Source organism: Xiphophorus hellerii, chromosome 18, assembly GCF_003331165.1.
Source record: "Xiphophorus hellerii strain 12219 chromosome 18, Xiphophorus_hellerii-4.1, whole genome shotgun sequence".
NCBI lineage: Eukaryota > Metazoa > Chordata > Actinopteri > Cyprinodontiformes > Poeciliidae > Xiphophorus > Xiphophorus hellerii.
In genome coordinates, this window is record NC_045689.1 from 8,730,550 (window position 1) to 8,745,590 (window position 15,041).

Genomic DNA, 15,041 nt, shown 5'->3' on the forward strand with positions numbered 1-15,041 from the left:
TCATCAAATCTTTGTCATGACTGTAAATCCATCCATAGTAAGAGAATAGACACTATTTTATAGCAATATCGTCAATTAAAAATAGAGACTTACAGATGCATCTCATATTATAAAAAACTTTCATGTAGTTCCATAATTGAGTTCTAAAAGTCAAACTCATTATTGGTGTATACTGAATTGTCATATTTTGTCATTTTCATTTTCTCGTAACAGTCAACTTCGCTGATAAAGCTTTACATCTCTTTGTGCATAAACAAATAAATATCAATTAAAAATTGCCAAAAAGACATCAAGACTTTGAACAGACTATCCGAATTTGCATTAAGCAAGACGTTTCTTTCATTTCCTAAAGCAATATTCTTGAAGATATATGAACAATAGATTAATTATGCATAGATGGTGGGATATAATTCAGGCATTAATTTGGTATTTTTATTATTATTTCTGGTTGTCAGCAATGAGGAGTGGGGTCCAGTGTCACATTTCTACTGTCAGTGATAATTTAGAGAGTCATGTCATCTGCTGGTGTAAGTGTTATATAAAGTCCTAAACCAGTGAAGTGGTATATCAGAACATTTCATAGCTCTTCATGATTCCCTTGACTGATAAGCATTATGAAAATTCAAATTAAATTTTCCAGTAGAATTTGGCACATTTCCACACTGCTAAAGGTTCTGATACCTGTTTTATTGACCATTGTACCACTTTGCTTGATTGGCCATAAAACTGGTCTGACCTAAACCCCACAGAAAGCCTTTGGAGTCTTGCCAAGAGGACAAACAGAGACACCAGACCCAGCTATGCAGATGTGATGAAGGCCATCTGGCCTCCTTTAACAAATCCGAGTAATAGGCTGGTCGCCTACTAGGTTTAAATCCAACCCAAGTATTTAAGTGTTGTGTTTGTTTCTTCTCCAGGTGCATGAGTGGGTTTTCTCTTGGTACTTTCCCTCCTTTCTCCATCCTAGAACATGCATATTAGAAAAACTGCCCACTCTAAGTCCCCCTTAGGTGAGAGAGTGTTTGTGCATGCATGTCAGTCCTGTGTGTCTCTTTGTTGAACTTATGACAGACTGAAGACTAGGCTAAAGTATACCTAGTTCATCCTCTGTCAACTGAAGGTAGGAAGCAAAGCTGATCCTGAATGGACAGACGGAAGATAGGACACATGGACATCTATCTACATATTCTCTCCTATGTTCCACTGTAGGTGTTTTCCAGACAAACTGGCAGCTCTTACTGCCAACAGAATATTAATATGTAAACAGCATGTTGAAAAGGTTCTGACAAACTGCTGTGCCTGCAGGATGCCAGCTGTCTAGATGTGGGTGGGAATCAGGTGGTGCCATTAGCTTCATTATCATAGTATTATCATAGGACGACATGAAATTTAATCTTTGTGTTTCAACATTTGGTTCTTGATCGACTAAAAAAATCTTAATCATGTTGTTCAAATATAATCATAACAAGTTAGGCAGTTAAAACTGAATAGTCAAAACTTATTCAGAAAGCAAGTATACAGCTGATCCTTTTTTCTTGACTGCAGTGTTCACCTCAGCTGACTCTTGTATTTTCAGCTGTAGGATTGTGGTGCAGTTTGTACAATTTTGGAAAATATACCGGAATAATTTAATAGTAGAGCTGCAATATGCTATTATTTTTAATATGAATATTTTATGGTGCTGTTTAAAAAATAGTTACCAGGGTTTGTCCTTAAAATGTTAAGATGTCTGACTGATCCAGGAAGGACCCAGAGGTTACTAGAGGGACTTTAGATCTATCAAGGCACTAGAGGATCCTCCAAAATGAGTTGAAGTGTGGCTGAAGGGAGAAGGACTTCTGGGTTGCACAATCTAAACCCTCATATCAGATATGTGGAAGACAAAAGATGGATGGAAGCATGGGGTGCAGAGTGGTGTGTTAGTCAGCACTGCTGCCTCTCAGCAAGGACTCTTTCAAATTTCCTTTTTGATGTTCAGTCTGCATATTTTCCCTGGGTGCTCTGCGTTTTCTACACATACCAATTTCATCTTCGACCAGAAATTCTAAACTGACCTTTTTTTCTGCCTTGAGACAACATGTGTTGTGAGTTGGTGCAGTATAAATAAATAGAACTGAACTAAGTTGGATAGAAGCATGAATGGTAATCACACCTTTCTCTGCAACAGTCCCATGTGGAATGGGGAACTTACCACAGTGCATTGAGATAGAGAATCCAGAGAAACTGGGTAGAGAAAATCCTGTAAATCTTAAAATCAACATGTTTAAAATGAGAAACAAAGACACATCACAAATAAGCAACTATCTATAATACCTGACAGTTGACAGAATTGATTTGTAGCACTGTAGTGGATAATAACTGCTTAAGGCAATCAAAAAAGCACAAAATGGCCAGTGGGATGTGGTTTATAGTTTTTCAGAAGAGAAAACCATGGCTATGTGCTTTATAATGCCAGTCAGTGGAACAGTGGAGCTCTGGGACTACTCCAGTCAGAGAGCTTGGTAAGAAAACTGATTAAAGAGAAGTGAGACAAGAGAAAATGTTTAATTTAACCATATTTGGTATTCATAGGGTGACAAACCATACAAGGGTTCACCTTGAGGGGTCATCAGGAGGGAAGGTCCAGAATCCCAAAGAGAAATCAAATAAAGTTTTAACACAACACTTGGAAATGCAATTGATTGCATTGTTAATTGCTTTGATTATCAAGTTTATTTTGGCTGAATTGAAAATGGTAATTCAACACATAGAGAATTGACAGACTGTTTTTCTTTTAGGAGTTCTGGAGCACAGCCCCTGTGACATAGTAATGGATTTACAACTATAATCAATGTAGAACTTCAGCCACTGAATACAAATGAATACATTTCTTCACTCTTTCAGTGTACTCCGTCATTACAGTCAAATCAAATGTACTTCTGGTGTTCAGGCTTTATACTGATATTGTTCTTTATGCCTGTACACCATAAGAGCAATGTCATGGTGAGATATTGCTCTTTTAACATAGTGAGTAATTTTGTATGAATGCATTTTGTCAAGTTATATTTTATAATCATGAATTCATTATGTCAAGGCACAGCACGGAATACACTCCATAAACACAGAAAACAGTAAAAATGTGACCCATTTTGCTAAACGACTTAAGTAAAATTACGTCTTGCACTGTGGTCTAAATTCACAGTGCTTTTATATCCCTTTAATCATTTCTGATTTTCACAATCTAGGATTGCAAACCTTAGTACTTTCACGATGTTTTCCCTCCCCTATTTGCTACAAATGGAATGGTGTTTTGAGGGTAAATACAGTGTGTTCATTTCCCATGACGCATAACATTTTGAATGTACATACCTTTTGGATGCTTTGCTGTTTAATGGTCTATTTCCGTTTGAAGTTGTGCCGTTATTTCCATGTACGTCTAGTATGTCTATGTATTGTCTAGTCTGGGAGAGCCCAAAACCAACACAAACTGCTACTTCAAAGATATAGAACTTTAATCTCAAAATTATTATTGCATTTTATAAGACTGCTATTTTATGAACCCCTATGTTTAAATTGAGAGAATATCGACACAGAAGTTGTTGATTATATGCTCGGAAATGGATATAAGAGGTGTTGCACTACAAACGATCTTCCTGTGTGAACCACCCTGAGAACAAAACATGTGAAGCATTTTTTGGAGGGTAGCCATCTCATAGAAAAGTAAAAACGTGTAGAAAACAAAGGTCGTAATGGATTAAGGGAACAAGATTTTTATTTTTATTTTGTAAAAATAGATAGTTATACCCAGACTGAAGATGCTTTACATGCACTGTTCTCTCTCATACTGGAAGATCTTTGGTGTTGCACCACCTCCAACATAAATCTTTTTTATATAACTGCCCAATGCAAACATGACAGCTAAAAGATTTTAGAAATAGCTTTCACATAATCCCCCATGACATTTCTTTTACTTTTGAGTGGTTTTAGGGTAGCAGAAACCCAGTTTTGTCTGAACTCTTTTGGATGCTATAAGCTTAAGCCCCCATGTCCAACAAATCTGGCTTTACACAAAGTGAAGACACAAAAAGAACCTACTGCAACCAACATTTTACCTGTCTGAAACCTTATATTTGAACATATACCTTTGTAAATCCTGAAATATTCATTAAACATTTCACAAATATTGTTGGATGGTATCAACCTCAATATTTGATATTAACTGGTGCTTTATATTTAAATTCTTGATTTCTAATAAATGAACCTTCAAACATACCTAACATTCAATTTATGCTTGCTAGTCACAATCAAGCTCTTATTTCACATAAAAATATTACCATGTCACTGAACAATGAAATACAGTGAAGCGAATAGGTGGGGGGAAATAAATGGCACTGTTGCCCTAACCTTCACCTCCTGCACCACCGTCTCGCTGCCGTTTTGTGATAATGATGCTGAAGTCACAGAGGCCCATGAAAACTGAAATGCCCCATAAATTCCCACAACCGCAGAGCCTTGATCTACTGAACCATCTCATTGACATGGAGCTTAAATTCACATTGTCTAGGTAAGAAGGATAATCATCCCACTCCAATATCCTGCCATATGTGGAGCAGTATTGTGATCACATAGCTTGTTAAAGAAAGGTAACTGAAACTTTTGACTCGCAGTAGAATAGCACAGTTACATTCCTATGGCAATTGCTGAATTTGGAAAAAATCTAATTACCTGAACATGTAAATGCTTTCTCTAAATAAATTTATTTTAAAAATGCTTCTGTGAGCAAAGGACATAACTCCAGATGACCTCTACAATAAAACGCCACAGAAAGTATTCACTTATTTAAACACTAAAAATGTGTATATCTCACATTTAAGTGTACAACTGTTAAATATACAGGATAGTCAATACCTTTCATGTTTTAAATGTTTTGTTTAAAAGAAATGTGAGATCTCCTTAAATTAACCTATAGAGGTCTAAATGTCAATTGGTCTGCTTGACCAAGCTTGATTTTCCGAGTCTTTGTTTAGGAAAAGTTTGGATGGAAGCTTTAGGCTATAAACGTGCAGGTTTTCCTGTATTTTCTGGACCAAATAAAGAAGAGGACTGGCCAATCTTAATAAGCCACAAAAAGATGTCCATAGATGCCCAGTGTTTGGAGGTTAATGGTTATTTAGTGAAAACTGTTATCTAAAATTGAGTGAGGAAAGCAAAGAACATGAAATGGGTAGTGATGGGTTTGGTACCTCGTAGAAGAAAACTCGGTAAATAAATGCAGAGATAGTTTGAATTCAAACGAGCAGTTTTACTTACTGTGCAATACTACCAAGTCTTCACAATCACCAAGAAAGTCTACTGTGAAAAATTAAGTTTAATATCATATTAATATTTATAGTTGTTTCTTTTTCTTATAAATATTTTATCCTACTTCATCTTGTCATTCAGGTTTAAATAAAGTGTTTGGATAGTATTTTTAAAATTAAATGAAAATAATAATTTAAAAACAGCATTTCAGATATGCTTGTGTGATCTTTGTCTGATTTTACAATTTGTTGGATGATCTTAATTACTTAGGTGTGACCAAAACAAATTGAAGAACACTACACCAGAATACTTAAACCACAAGGAATCACTCCACCTTCTTCCTGTTTAGAACCATGGCCTCAGACTCAGAGGAGTTGGATTTCATCTCACCTGTTTCTCATATGCTGTGAACTTTTTCACCTCAAACTGAAGGTCAAAATACAACCACTTCATCTGCAAAAAGCAAAGATGAGACCCTGATGTTTCCCAAACAAACATCTTGTTCATGACGATGCCTTGAGATCTAGTCGATGAAAAACCACAAACAGATTTGACAACACGGGGCAACCCTAGCAGACAAAATCACACCAGAACAAAATTTGCCTCGATGCCAAGAATGCACAGACAACAAGACCATACAGTTTGCCCCAACAAAATACCTTGAGTCAAGTGGTAATCATCAAATTCAATATTCAAGTATAAATTACTTCCTTTAGATATCTGCCTGAAAAGGGTTAACCAGCCCAAATATTTCAGATTAAATAACTGGATTGTTAACCATAAATGAAATATATAACGTTGATTTGGATTAACATATTATACAAAATGAACGTTTAATAACCACATGGCTACTGTTACAAGTGATCTATTTCATATAATCCAAGTTCTCAGAATGCAATGTTTGCATTTCCACTATCTATTAGTGCCATCTGCTGGACACTTTTAGTTTGCAAATTAAAACTTAGCATTCATGTAAAAATGTTAATAATTGTGAAAACTTTATTTAACGGGACTTTCTAAAGTCATCTGGCATTTAGTAGTCAGTCTGAAAAAGAAGTGCTAAAATACACTTTTAATGAGCAGGTAAAATCTTTATAATGGTGCATATACTTTGAAACAATTGTGCTAAAAGTGATCTTTTAGAAGTTTAAACACATTAATATTGTAAACTGAATTTCGTAAATTGTTCAGCAAATATCTATAAAAACATTTCAAACAGAAGTACAAGGAGATTTTGCTGTAAGAGCAATTTGTTTAAAAATGGAAATCATGCATGAAACTAAAACTGAAATACAATAGAAATTAATATTAGGAACATACTGAGATCTGCCAATGATGCATCACTTTTATTTTCATCCGTTTTCTTTAGTTTTGCCAAAATAAGGAAATAATCTCTAAAATTTCAGAGTAATTATTTCTGTATTTTTATCATTGGAGCTGCTTTAATAAAACAAACAAAAAAAAAAAGTTAATTTATTTTACTTTAATCACAACCTGTGCACAGACTTTGACTACTACCTGCCTTCAATGCCAAAATAAATCTGAAAGACATCACAGCAGCCCTTCTCATTTAAGAACTGGTAGAGCTGTCCAAGGTCCATGTGATTGCCTCTATTCCCATGAGGGTCAAACATTGCCTCTTCAAAGCCTGTGAATTTGCGCAGGGAGTCTAAACTCTCAACTGTGTTGCTGTCGTCGCCTTGGCGATTAAGGGTAATATCCTCTCTGTGTCGAATCATGATCTTCTTCCATGTCAGAACCTTCACTCTGAAATAAAAAGTTGTCTTTTTTAACAATGGCAATCTTTTTTCTGTTACAAAATTCTCAAAAAGTAGAAAGTAATCAAAAAAGCACCTGGACCAAAATTCCTCACAGGCAGATTGAGGACCTTCAACACACACAATGCCAGGCTTTCCAGGCATGCTGAATCCTGAGAGGCCCAACTCTTTTGACCACTCCAAAATGTTCTTCCTCTTTGACTTGTTGTAGATATGGTGACTATAGATCCACAGTCGACTGAAAACTTCTTGTGTAGTTTGAGAAGCAGACTCCAGCTTAGGAGCTGGTGCTGTTGATAAGCTCTTCTTAATGAAATGTTCCAGGTTTTCTTTCACCCAGTCCACTGCAGCAAGCACACATAAGTCTCCCAGGCAGTTTTTCATAAGGTATTTATTGAGATCTGTCTGAATTTCTGTCTGCTGGGCCCTGCTAAGAGCTGAACACCTAGACCATCAATAAAACATTTGATCAATTAATACATACATTTTTGAAAACAGATAAGAAGACACAGAGTGCTAGTGTGAAGTAAAGGGATGATTCATTACAGGATCCTAGTTCTAAAACTTTTTCTGTCAAGATTCCAGAGTATACCACACTGATATTTCTCGAATTCTCAGACATTTTCAGCCAGTCAGGATGGATGGAAGGAAGAAAGCCAGTACATGTATAAATGGATTATGTAAATCCAAAAATAAATCTGAAAAGTGTCGTTTGAAATTTTATTCAGTTCCTCTAAGTCAATATTTTACAGAACTAATGTTTGCTTGCAATACAGCTGAAAGTCATTTGGTGTACTCCTTTAGCTATACACACTTAAATTCTAGTGTTTTTGTTTTTCAATATTTCTTTGCAAAAATACAGTCTATCATGCAGTTTCTCTTTATTGTGATAAGAATTCTGATTTATTGTGAAAACGCTAAACTCTAACTGAAAATGTTTGCTAATCTCCCTAAAATGACAGTATGGTTAGAATATTAAAACTATTTAAAATATGTTTTCCACATTTGGTTTCATGAGAATTAATTAGTTAGAAGTAGAATCTTTACCATGACCTGTTTGATGTGTTCTTTGGTACTCACGAGGCTGTATGTTTAGGAATATTGTCTATCAAAAATTTTAGACCTTCAAAGAACAGCTGTATGGTGATATTGAATGACACACTGTCTTGTGGACACCTAATTACTAAACTGATTGTAAACTAGTCCACTTCACATTTAGTAGCTACTCTGACTTGCTCTACCACGTGAGCTCCCAATGACATGTTACAATGAGACTTATGGTTGTAATGAGAAACTGTGAAAGCAGTATGAAGGATATTGTATATCAAGTATGTTGTCATAAAGTTAAGTATTTGGTCGTTTTTCCAAAACCTTTAACATTTATTTTAATAACCAAACATGTTAAAAAGTAGTGCTTACCTTACTGTTATATCAGGTAACACACTGGGGTATTCAGACGGATAGGCACAGGTCAGAATAAATTCCGTCTAAGAACAAGTTAAAATAGAACAGAATAAATAATAAACCTTTATAAATTAACAGCTTTTAGCTTATCATTACACACTTATTACCTCATTCGTAACTGAAGAGTCCAGTCTCTGTTTGATGAAAAACTGGGGTCTGGAGGGAGGAGGCTTTTCCCCAGAAGTCGAGTTTTCCACGTAGCTCCTGAGTTCAGCCAGAGCCAGCTGGTCGGTGAGCTCCAGCTCGTCCTGACCGGGAAACATGCTGGTTAGCAGCTCTACCTCAGCGAGTTGAGACTCGGCCCACTCCGTGTAAGACATGCTTTAAAAACAAATTGTGACGTCGAGTTACATTTATATTAACCGACCTCGAAATCCCAAATAATTTTCTAGTTAACTCCCGGAGATTTCAAGTCGGACTTTTACAAACGGGGCACACCGGAAGTAGTCGACCATTACTAACGGTCCGTCAGCACTTCCGCCATATTGTGAGTGCCTTATTGGTTCCTTTTGGAAAGCAGATGTGCATATATTTGCTTCTTTCCCAAAGGAAACAAACACATTAGCTTACTTTAATCTGATTTGAGTAAGAGTTTATTTAACAAAAAGATATGCTCATTTTGTAGTAGCATGTTGATCGATAAGACAAACATTTAAATAGTTCAACTTGCGTGCTTAGCCTACCTATGAAAATCTATTCACTTAATTTGACTTAGTTTCAAGGTAATACTCATATTCTAAAATATACTGTGTGTGCGTGCGTGTGTATGCGTTCCTCAATAAAAAATGCCACTCACAATATGGGGGGCGTCATTCACGTACGATCCCGGAAGTTCATGTGGTGGTTCGTGTGGTTTCTATAACACACATCACATTTTTGTTCCTCTCCTGGCCGCATGTGTGTCATCTGGTGTTTTTGAATCAAATCACCGTATCGGTCTGATTCCAAAGTTATATGTATTTTGTGTACGTCTAATCGTTCCTGCTTTTATTATCGGAATAAGTTAATGATGTCCGGACTTAGGAGCCCAGCGGAACAAAGTAAACGAAACTGAAAACGGTAAAGGCTTTAGCCTCTGTTTGCGACAGTAAGTTGACTTTAAGAGTTTATTGTCACATTTGTTCTCTTGAAATGTTACAGTGTTGTGTGACTCGTTAAGACGTTCTTAGGTAAACGTTGTCTCTTTGACATTCATCACTAAATGAATTGACTTAGGTAAAGAATGGGAAAGAAGAGGGGGAAAGACAGGAGCTTCAGAGAGGATGAAGACGTGGAGTTCACAGGTACATTTTGAAGTCAGATGACTTGCATGTTATTTCATAACCTTCTGAAAAATATAAAAATGTTGTTTTTTATTGCATAGGTCCATCCTGCAGACATATTAGGAAAGGCACTGACCAAACTCTTATAAAGAAACTGTCAGCTGTTTCTGATTGGACGAGATGTCAAGAATGCAAGCATGAGGACAATAAAGAAAATATCAGTACGACCAAGTCAGAGGAGTCTGAAGAGGAAACAGTTCCAGTATGGATGTGCCTAAAATGTGGACATACGGTGTGTTTATAATAGGTCTTTATTGCACTGATTTTTCTTTTCAGTGTATGAATCTTTTTAGATGACTATTCTCTTGTTTCTTACTAGGGATGTGGGAGAGATTCTGAGAACCAGCATGCCATCAAGCATTATGAAACTCCTCGGTCAGATCCACATTGCCTGGTGGTCGGTTTGGACAACTGGAGTGTGTGGTGAGCATGTTTTTTGTGTGTGATAGATAGGGACAAATATAATGTATTTAAACCACCGGTTTGTTGTTATATTTTCTTTTCTTTAAGGTGTTACATATGTGATGATGAGGTCCAGTACTCGGGTACAGGGCAACTGGCACAGCTGCTGAACATCCTGAAAAAACAGATTTCTACAGATCCCATGAAGAGACCTCAGAAAAGTAGGTTGTAGTGAGTAACTGGATGTTTTATGCAAATATGGGATTAAATGTTTTTATTATTATTATTATTGATTTAGTAGATTTAATGTATAGAGGACCTACTATAAAAATAACTTTATTCTCCACCTGAATGTGGAGAATAAAGTCAGGGTGAAGATGTAGTCTACAAAGACTACATCTTCGCCTTATTGCTCCTTCTTAAACTCATCCATCTTTTCTATTAATAATAGGGATGCTTCAAAATTCTTGAGACAAAGCATAGAAAGAAGGACAAGAAAAATCATAATTTTTCAGCCCAATGAAATAAGTGACATGCACTTTGTATTACCAAATTGTTTTCCCTATTTAGGAGTGAAAGAGGATGTGGATCTGATGGAAATTAAGCCGGAGACAGAAGCTGTAAACACAGAGGAAAGTGAGGACAATGAGAACAAAGGTGGCAGCAATAGGCGGAAGAAAAACATCAAAAAGGAGAATGCTGTAAAACCCCAAAACCACAACGCACCCGAAGAAAGCTGCAGTGTTCCAGTGAAAGGGCTGAGCAATCTTGGAAACACGTGTTTCTTTAACGCAGTCTTGCAGGTAAAGTTGTGCCATTAGCATATTTTAGTCTAGAGAGAAGTCGAAGTTAATCATTTTTATCACTGTCCATTTGCAGAATCTTTCTCAAACTCAACTCTTGAGACAAATTCTCAACAAAGTAACAGAAGAGAAAATGAGCCTCGACATTAAACCCGATGCCTCCTTGAATCTGGTATGTTTTCACTGTACATAGCCACTTACTCACCCACGTAGATCCTCACCCAGATTTTAGACCGTCATTAATAAAGTACATTTATTCACTCTGAGTGCAGGAGCCCATACTAGTGCAGTTAGACCAGCCTGGGTCTCTTACATTGGCTATGTGTAAGCTACTCAATGAGATCCAGGAGTCCAAAAGGGGTGTGGTAACGCCGCGCGAGTTGTTCACACAAGTTTGTAAAAAGTGAGTGTCATTATTATTCAATGTTGGAAGTGCTGAACTTTACTTTCGGTTCTGTCCTTGGATGCATTAGAAGTTGTTCATCATTTCCTCTAATCTCTGCAGGGCTGCCAGGTTTAAAGGATTTCAGCAGCAAGACAGCCAGGAGCTTCTCCGCTACCTGCTGGATGGGATGAGAGCGGAGGAACTTAAAGTATGCATGTTTTTAACGGATTTCCCTTTATATCACACCATAAATAAAGTTTTCTCTTTATTTCCAACCACACCAGATACAGTATTTATAAATAATCATTCCATAAGTCCAATAAATATGGGACATCAAAATGTCTGGGTCTGGCTACTTATGATTTTTTTCATAATTTATGTCTAAACTTTGTTCTGCAGAGAGTAAGCATGGGAATAACAGAGAGTTTGAAACAGTCAGGTAAAGTTACAGATGAAGAAAAGATAAAAGCTACAGTTAAAGGTAAGCCGATTAAACCCTATCTTGCATGCATCAAAATCGAAGTTTTGATTTTGGTTTAGTAGTCTTAACTGTTTTTCCTTGTGTTCTATTTTTTTAAGAGTATGAGAAAAACGGAGTTCCTAAAAACTTTGTGGACCAGCTTTTTGGCGGTGAAATGACCAGTACAATAATGTGCCAGGAGTGCAAAACTGTGTGTACCTGTAGCACAGAACTCATTCACATTTTTCTTGCATGTATTTTATTTGGATTTTATCTGCTATGCTAGCTAAGTACTGGGAATTTGGAGGAAAATTGTACATAGTATTTGAAAGTTTTTATTAAAAATATAAACCAAACTCAGCCATATCTGAACACTATTTTACAAATCTGGCCTGTTTGGAATTTCTTCTATCGTCTCATTAACTCTGACCAGCAGGAAAACCCTGCCACTTTGTCCACTTCAAAATTACATAGTGTAATGTAATTAGGATAACATAAAATCCTAATGAAATATATGGAAGTTTTTGATTGTAAAATGACAAAATATAATAATCCCTATCGCAGTAATAGTCTTTACTCCCTCACTTTTTTTCAGGTGTCTGTTGTCACAGAGATGTTTTTGGATCTTTCCCTGCCTGTTTCTGATGAGGTGAAACTGATGTTTTCTTTAGACCATGAGTTGATATTTGTCCTAGAGATGTTTTCATTAGCATGCTTGTGTGTTTGTGACAACCTCTTGCAGGCGTACAGAAAGAAAAACCCCAAAAAAGTGTTTCCAAGGACCAGTGAATCAAGCCAAGATGAGAGAAATGGCTCTGATTTGATCAGCAGGAATGACGATTCTACAACCGGGGGCAGTAGCAAGTACCAGCAGAAAAAGGCTAAAAAGCAGGCAAAGAAGCAAGCAAAGGTATTTCATTAATTGCAAATGTGTAATTTTGTTTTGCAGCTTTTGTGTAAATTAATCTTTCTCGTGTGTAATAAAAAATGGAAATATACATTGTGCTTCTTTTTTTAGCATCAGAAACGGCAGCACAAGCTGGAAACCAGAATAACTTTAGGAAATTCGACATTTCCAAGCAACGCAGAGGGTGACCAAATTGATGTTACTAAAGATGCAGAGGACACAGAGAACGCTGACCACATGCCACATGAGGAAGACTCACTGAACGAGCAAGATCCTAAACCTGTCTGTGAATCTGAACAGGATCAAAATGTCGAGCAGGAGAACGAGGAAGACAAGGATTCACCGACTGACGATGTCTCATTAGCTGAATCATCAGTCAGCAACCGTTTTACCGTCTTGTCAGAGGAGCAGCACTCGCACGACAGCACTTCATGTAACGAAACGTCCAACACGGATCTGGAAGGAGAACTGGACACGCAGTTGGCAAATCAACTGGAACAAGTGACTCTGAATGATGCATTCAGTAGAGGACCTCGATTCCATGGATCCAGCCGTAGAGAGTGAAGACGAAGTGGAATACACAATAATAAACCAAGACCCAGAGTTTGCCTTCAACACCCTGTCCACCAGGACAAGCCCAGAGAAACAGGAGTGTTCAGTGCAGTCGTGTCTTTTTCAGTTCACCGAAGTGGAAACGCTCACACAGAACAATAGCCTGCTGTGTTTCGCTTGCACTAAGCGACATAAGAAGGGCGAAAAAACTGGAGGTACATAGGTTTACGCATCGTACTAACATGACCCACAAATATTTAGTGGTTTTAAAAGTGACCAGATGTAATATATTAAAAAAATATTTATTTTTTTTGTTTATGGACTTAGGATCTAAAAGGAACATCTACACTGATGCCTTGAAGCAAATGTTGATCTCCTCCCCACCGTCTGTACTTACCCTTCATATGAAAAGATTTCAGCAGGTACGACAGCTTGATAAAGTGTATTTAAGCCTTGTTTTGTCTTTGTTGTTTTAAACACATTAACTTTTGTCTCTTTCTTGTAGAACGGTTACAGCATTTGTAAAGTGAACAGACACGTTCAGTTTCCTCTGATTCTGGATTTGGCTCCCTATTGTGCAGCCAAATGCAAGGTTAGTGCTGGAAATATTTCTTTATGTTTTGAAAACAAGCAGTTTTGCAGTTACTGACAAATACTTTGTTCCTCACAGAATATTTATGAAGGAGACACTCAGATTTTGTACAGCCTGTATGGTGTCGTAGAGCACAGTGGGACTATGAGGTCAGGTCCATTACACAGCCTATGTAAAAGCTCGACCCGACTCTTTAAAATCCTCATCAAATGGTAAACAAGGTAGGTGCAGTTGAGTATGTCAGTCGGTAGAACAGATCATTTCTGAAAATAGTATTAGTGCCCTTGAAATTCTTCCACATTTGAATCACAGTCTTCCGTGCATTTTCATGGGGTTTTATGTCATATGGTTTTTATATTTAAATGAAATCTTAAAACATAAAGCTAATGAAAAACATACTCAAAGACTTGCAGCAAAACATGATTCTACAAAGTAGTAACTCCCAGGGTTGAATACAAATATAGGCCACATTTTTTAAAACATTTTTTTCATATATTTTTATTTCTACAGTAATTTAAAAACCACGAATCACTTTCCTACAGTAAAACACTACTGTTTTCTCATAAAGTTTCTCTTTAATGTATACTTTTGCCAGGTGTATTACATTCAGTAATAAACAATTTCCCTTTTAGGAGACACAGACCTTCCCAGAGGATCCTGGTTCCATATCAGCGATACAAGTGTTCAACCCGTCAGTGAAAGTAAAGTTCAGAGCTGCCAAGCCTACCTCCTCTTCTACGAAAGAATCCTCTAATTTAACTGTGCATATGTACTCAGGAAAGACCAACCGACTTGCTGCTTCAACTCCATGCACAAGAAATCCTATCTAGGACTTGTATAAATTTTGCATAAAGAATATTTGACAAAAAATATTTGAGTTACTTGTTGTTCTGCTAAATATAAGTCATTATATTCAGCATAATAAACATTAAGCCAACTGGGAAATGAGGGGCGAATGATAATCTACGAAATCTATAAATGCCTGCGTTTATTTTTATGATAATTTCTCAATTAATTAAAAGCTTTAAAACCGGAGTCTTTTTGTGTGGAGTAGTTTCTCTGACGTTCACTGAGCATGCGCAGTAAGCGCTGTTTG

General features: G+C 36.8%; 2 protein-coding genes across 2 annotated transcripts; one reads left to right on the top strand and one right to left on the bottom strand.

The window, feature by feature from the left end:
* Nucleotides 1-2,525: 2,525 nt before the first annotated feature.
* rwdd2b (RWD domain containing 2B) lies at nt 2,526-8,969 on the bottom strand. Its single transcript, XM_032545071.1, has 4 exons — nt 8,630-8,969; nt 8,478-8,545; nt 7,135-7,503; nt 2,526-7,047 (listed from the first exon to the last, which is right to left on the bottom strand). Exons 1-4 carry the CDS (start codon nt 8,840-8,842, stop codon nt 6,795-6,797), a joined length of 903 nt encoding a protein of 300 aa, XP_032400962.1. The 5' UTR covers nt 8,843-8,969; the 3' UTR covers nt 2,526-6,794.
* A 396-nt stretch (nt 8,970-9,365) lies between these two features.
* On the top strand, nt 9,366-14,980 carry usp16 (ubiquitin specific peptidase 16). The gene is given in 20 exon segments (XM_032545070.1): nt 9,366-9,581; nt 9,738-9,805; nt 9,886-10,076; nt 10,164-10,267; nt 10,355-10,467; nt 10,817-11,049; nt 11,126-11,221; nt 11,322-11,452; nt 11,555-11,642; nt 11,834-11,915; nt 12,014-12,105; nt 12,490-12,543; nt 12,637-12,804; nt 12,913-13,323; nt 13,325-13,568; nt 13,681-13,775; nt 13,859-13,945; nt 14,024-14,101; nt 14,103-14,166; nt 14,578-14,980. Coding segments are annotated over 19 exon segments (2,514 nt in total). The 5' UTR covers nt 9,366-9,581; nt 9,738-9,744; the 3' UTR covers nt 14,700-14,980.
* Nucleotides 14,981-15,041: the final 61 nt, after the last annotated feature.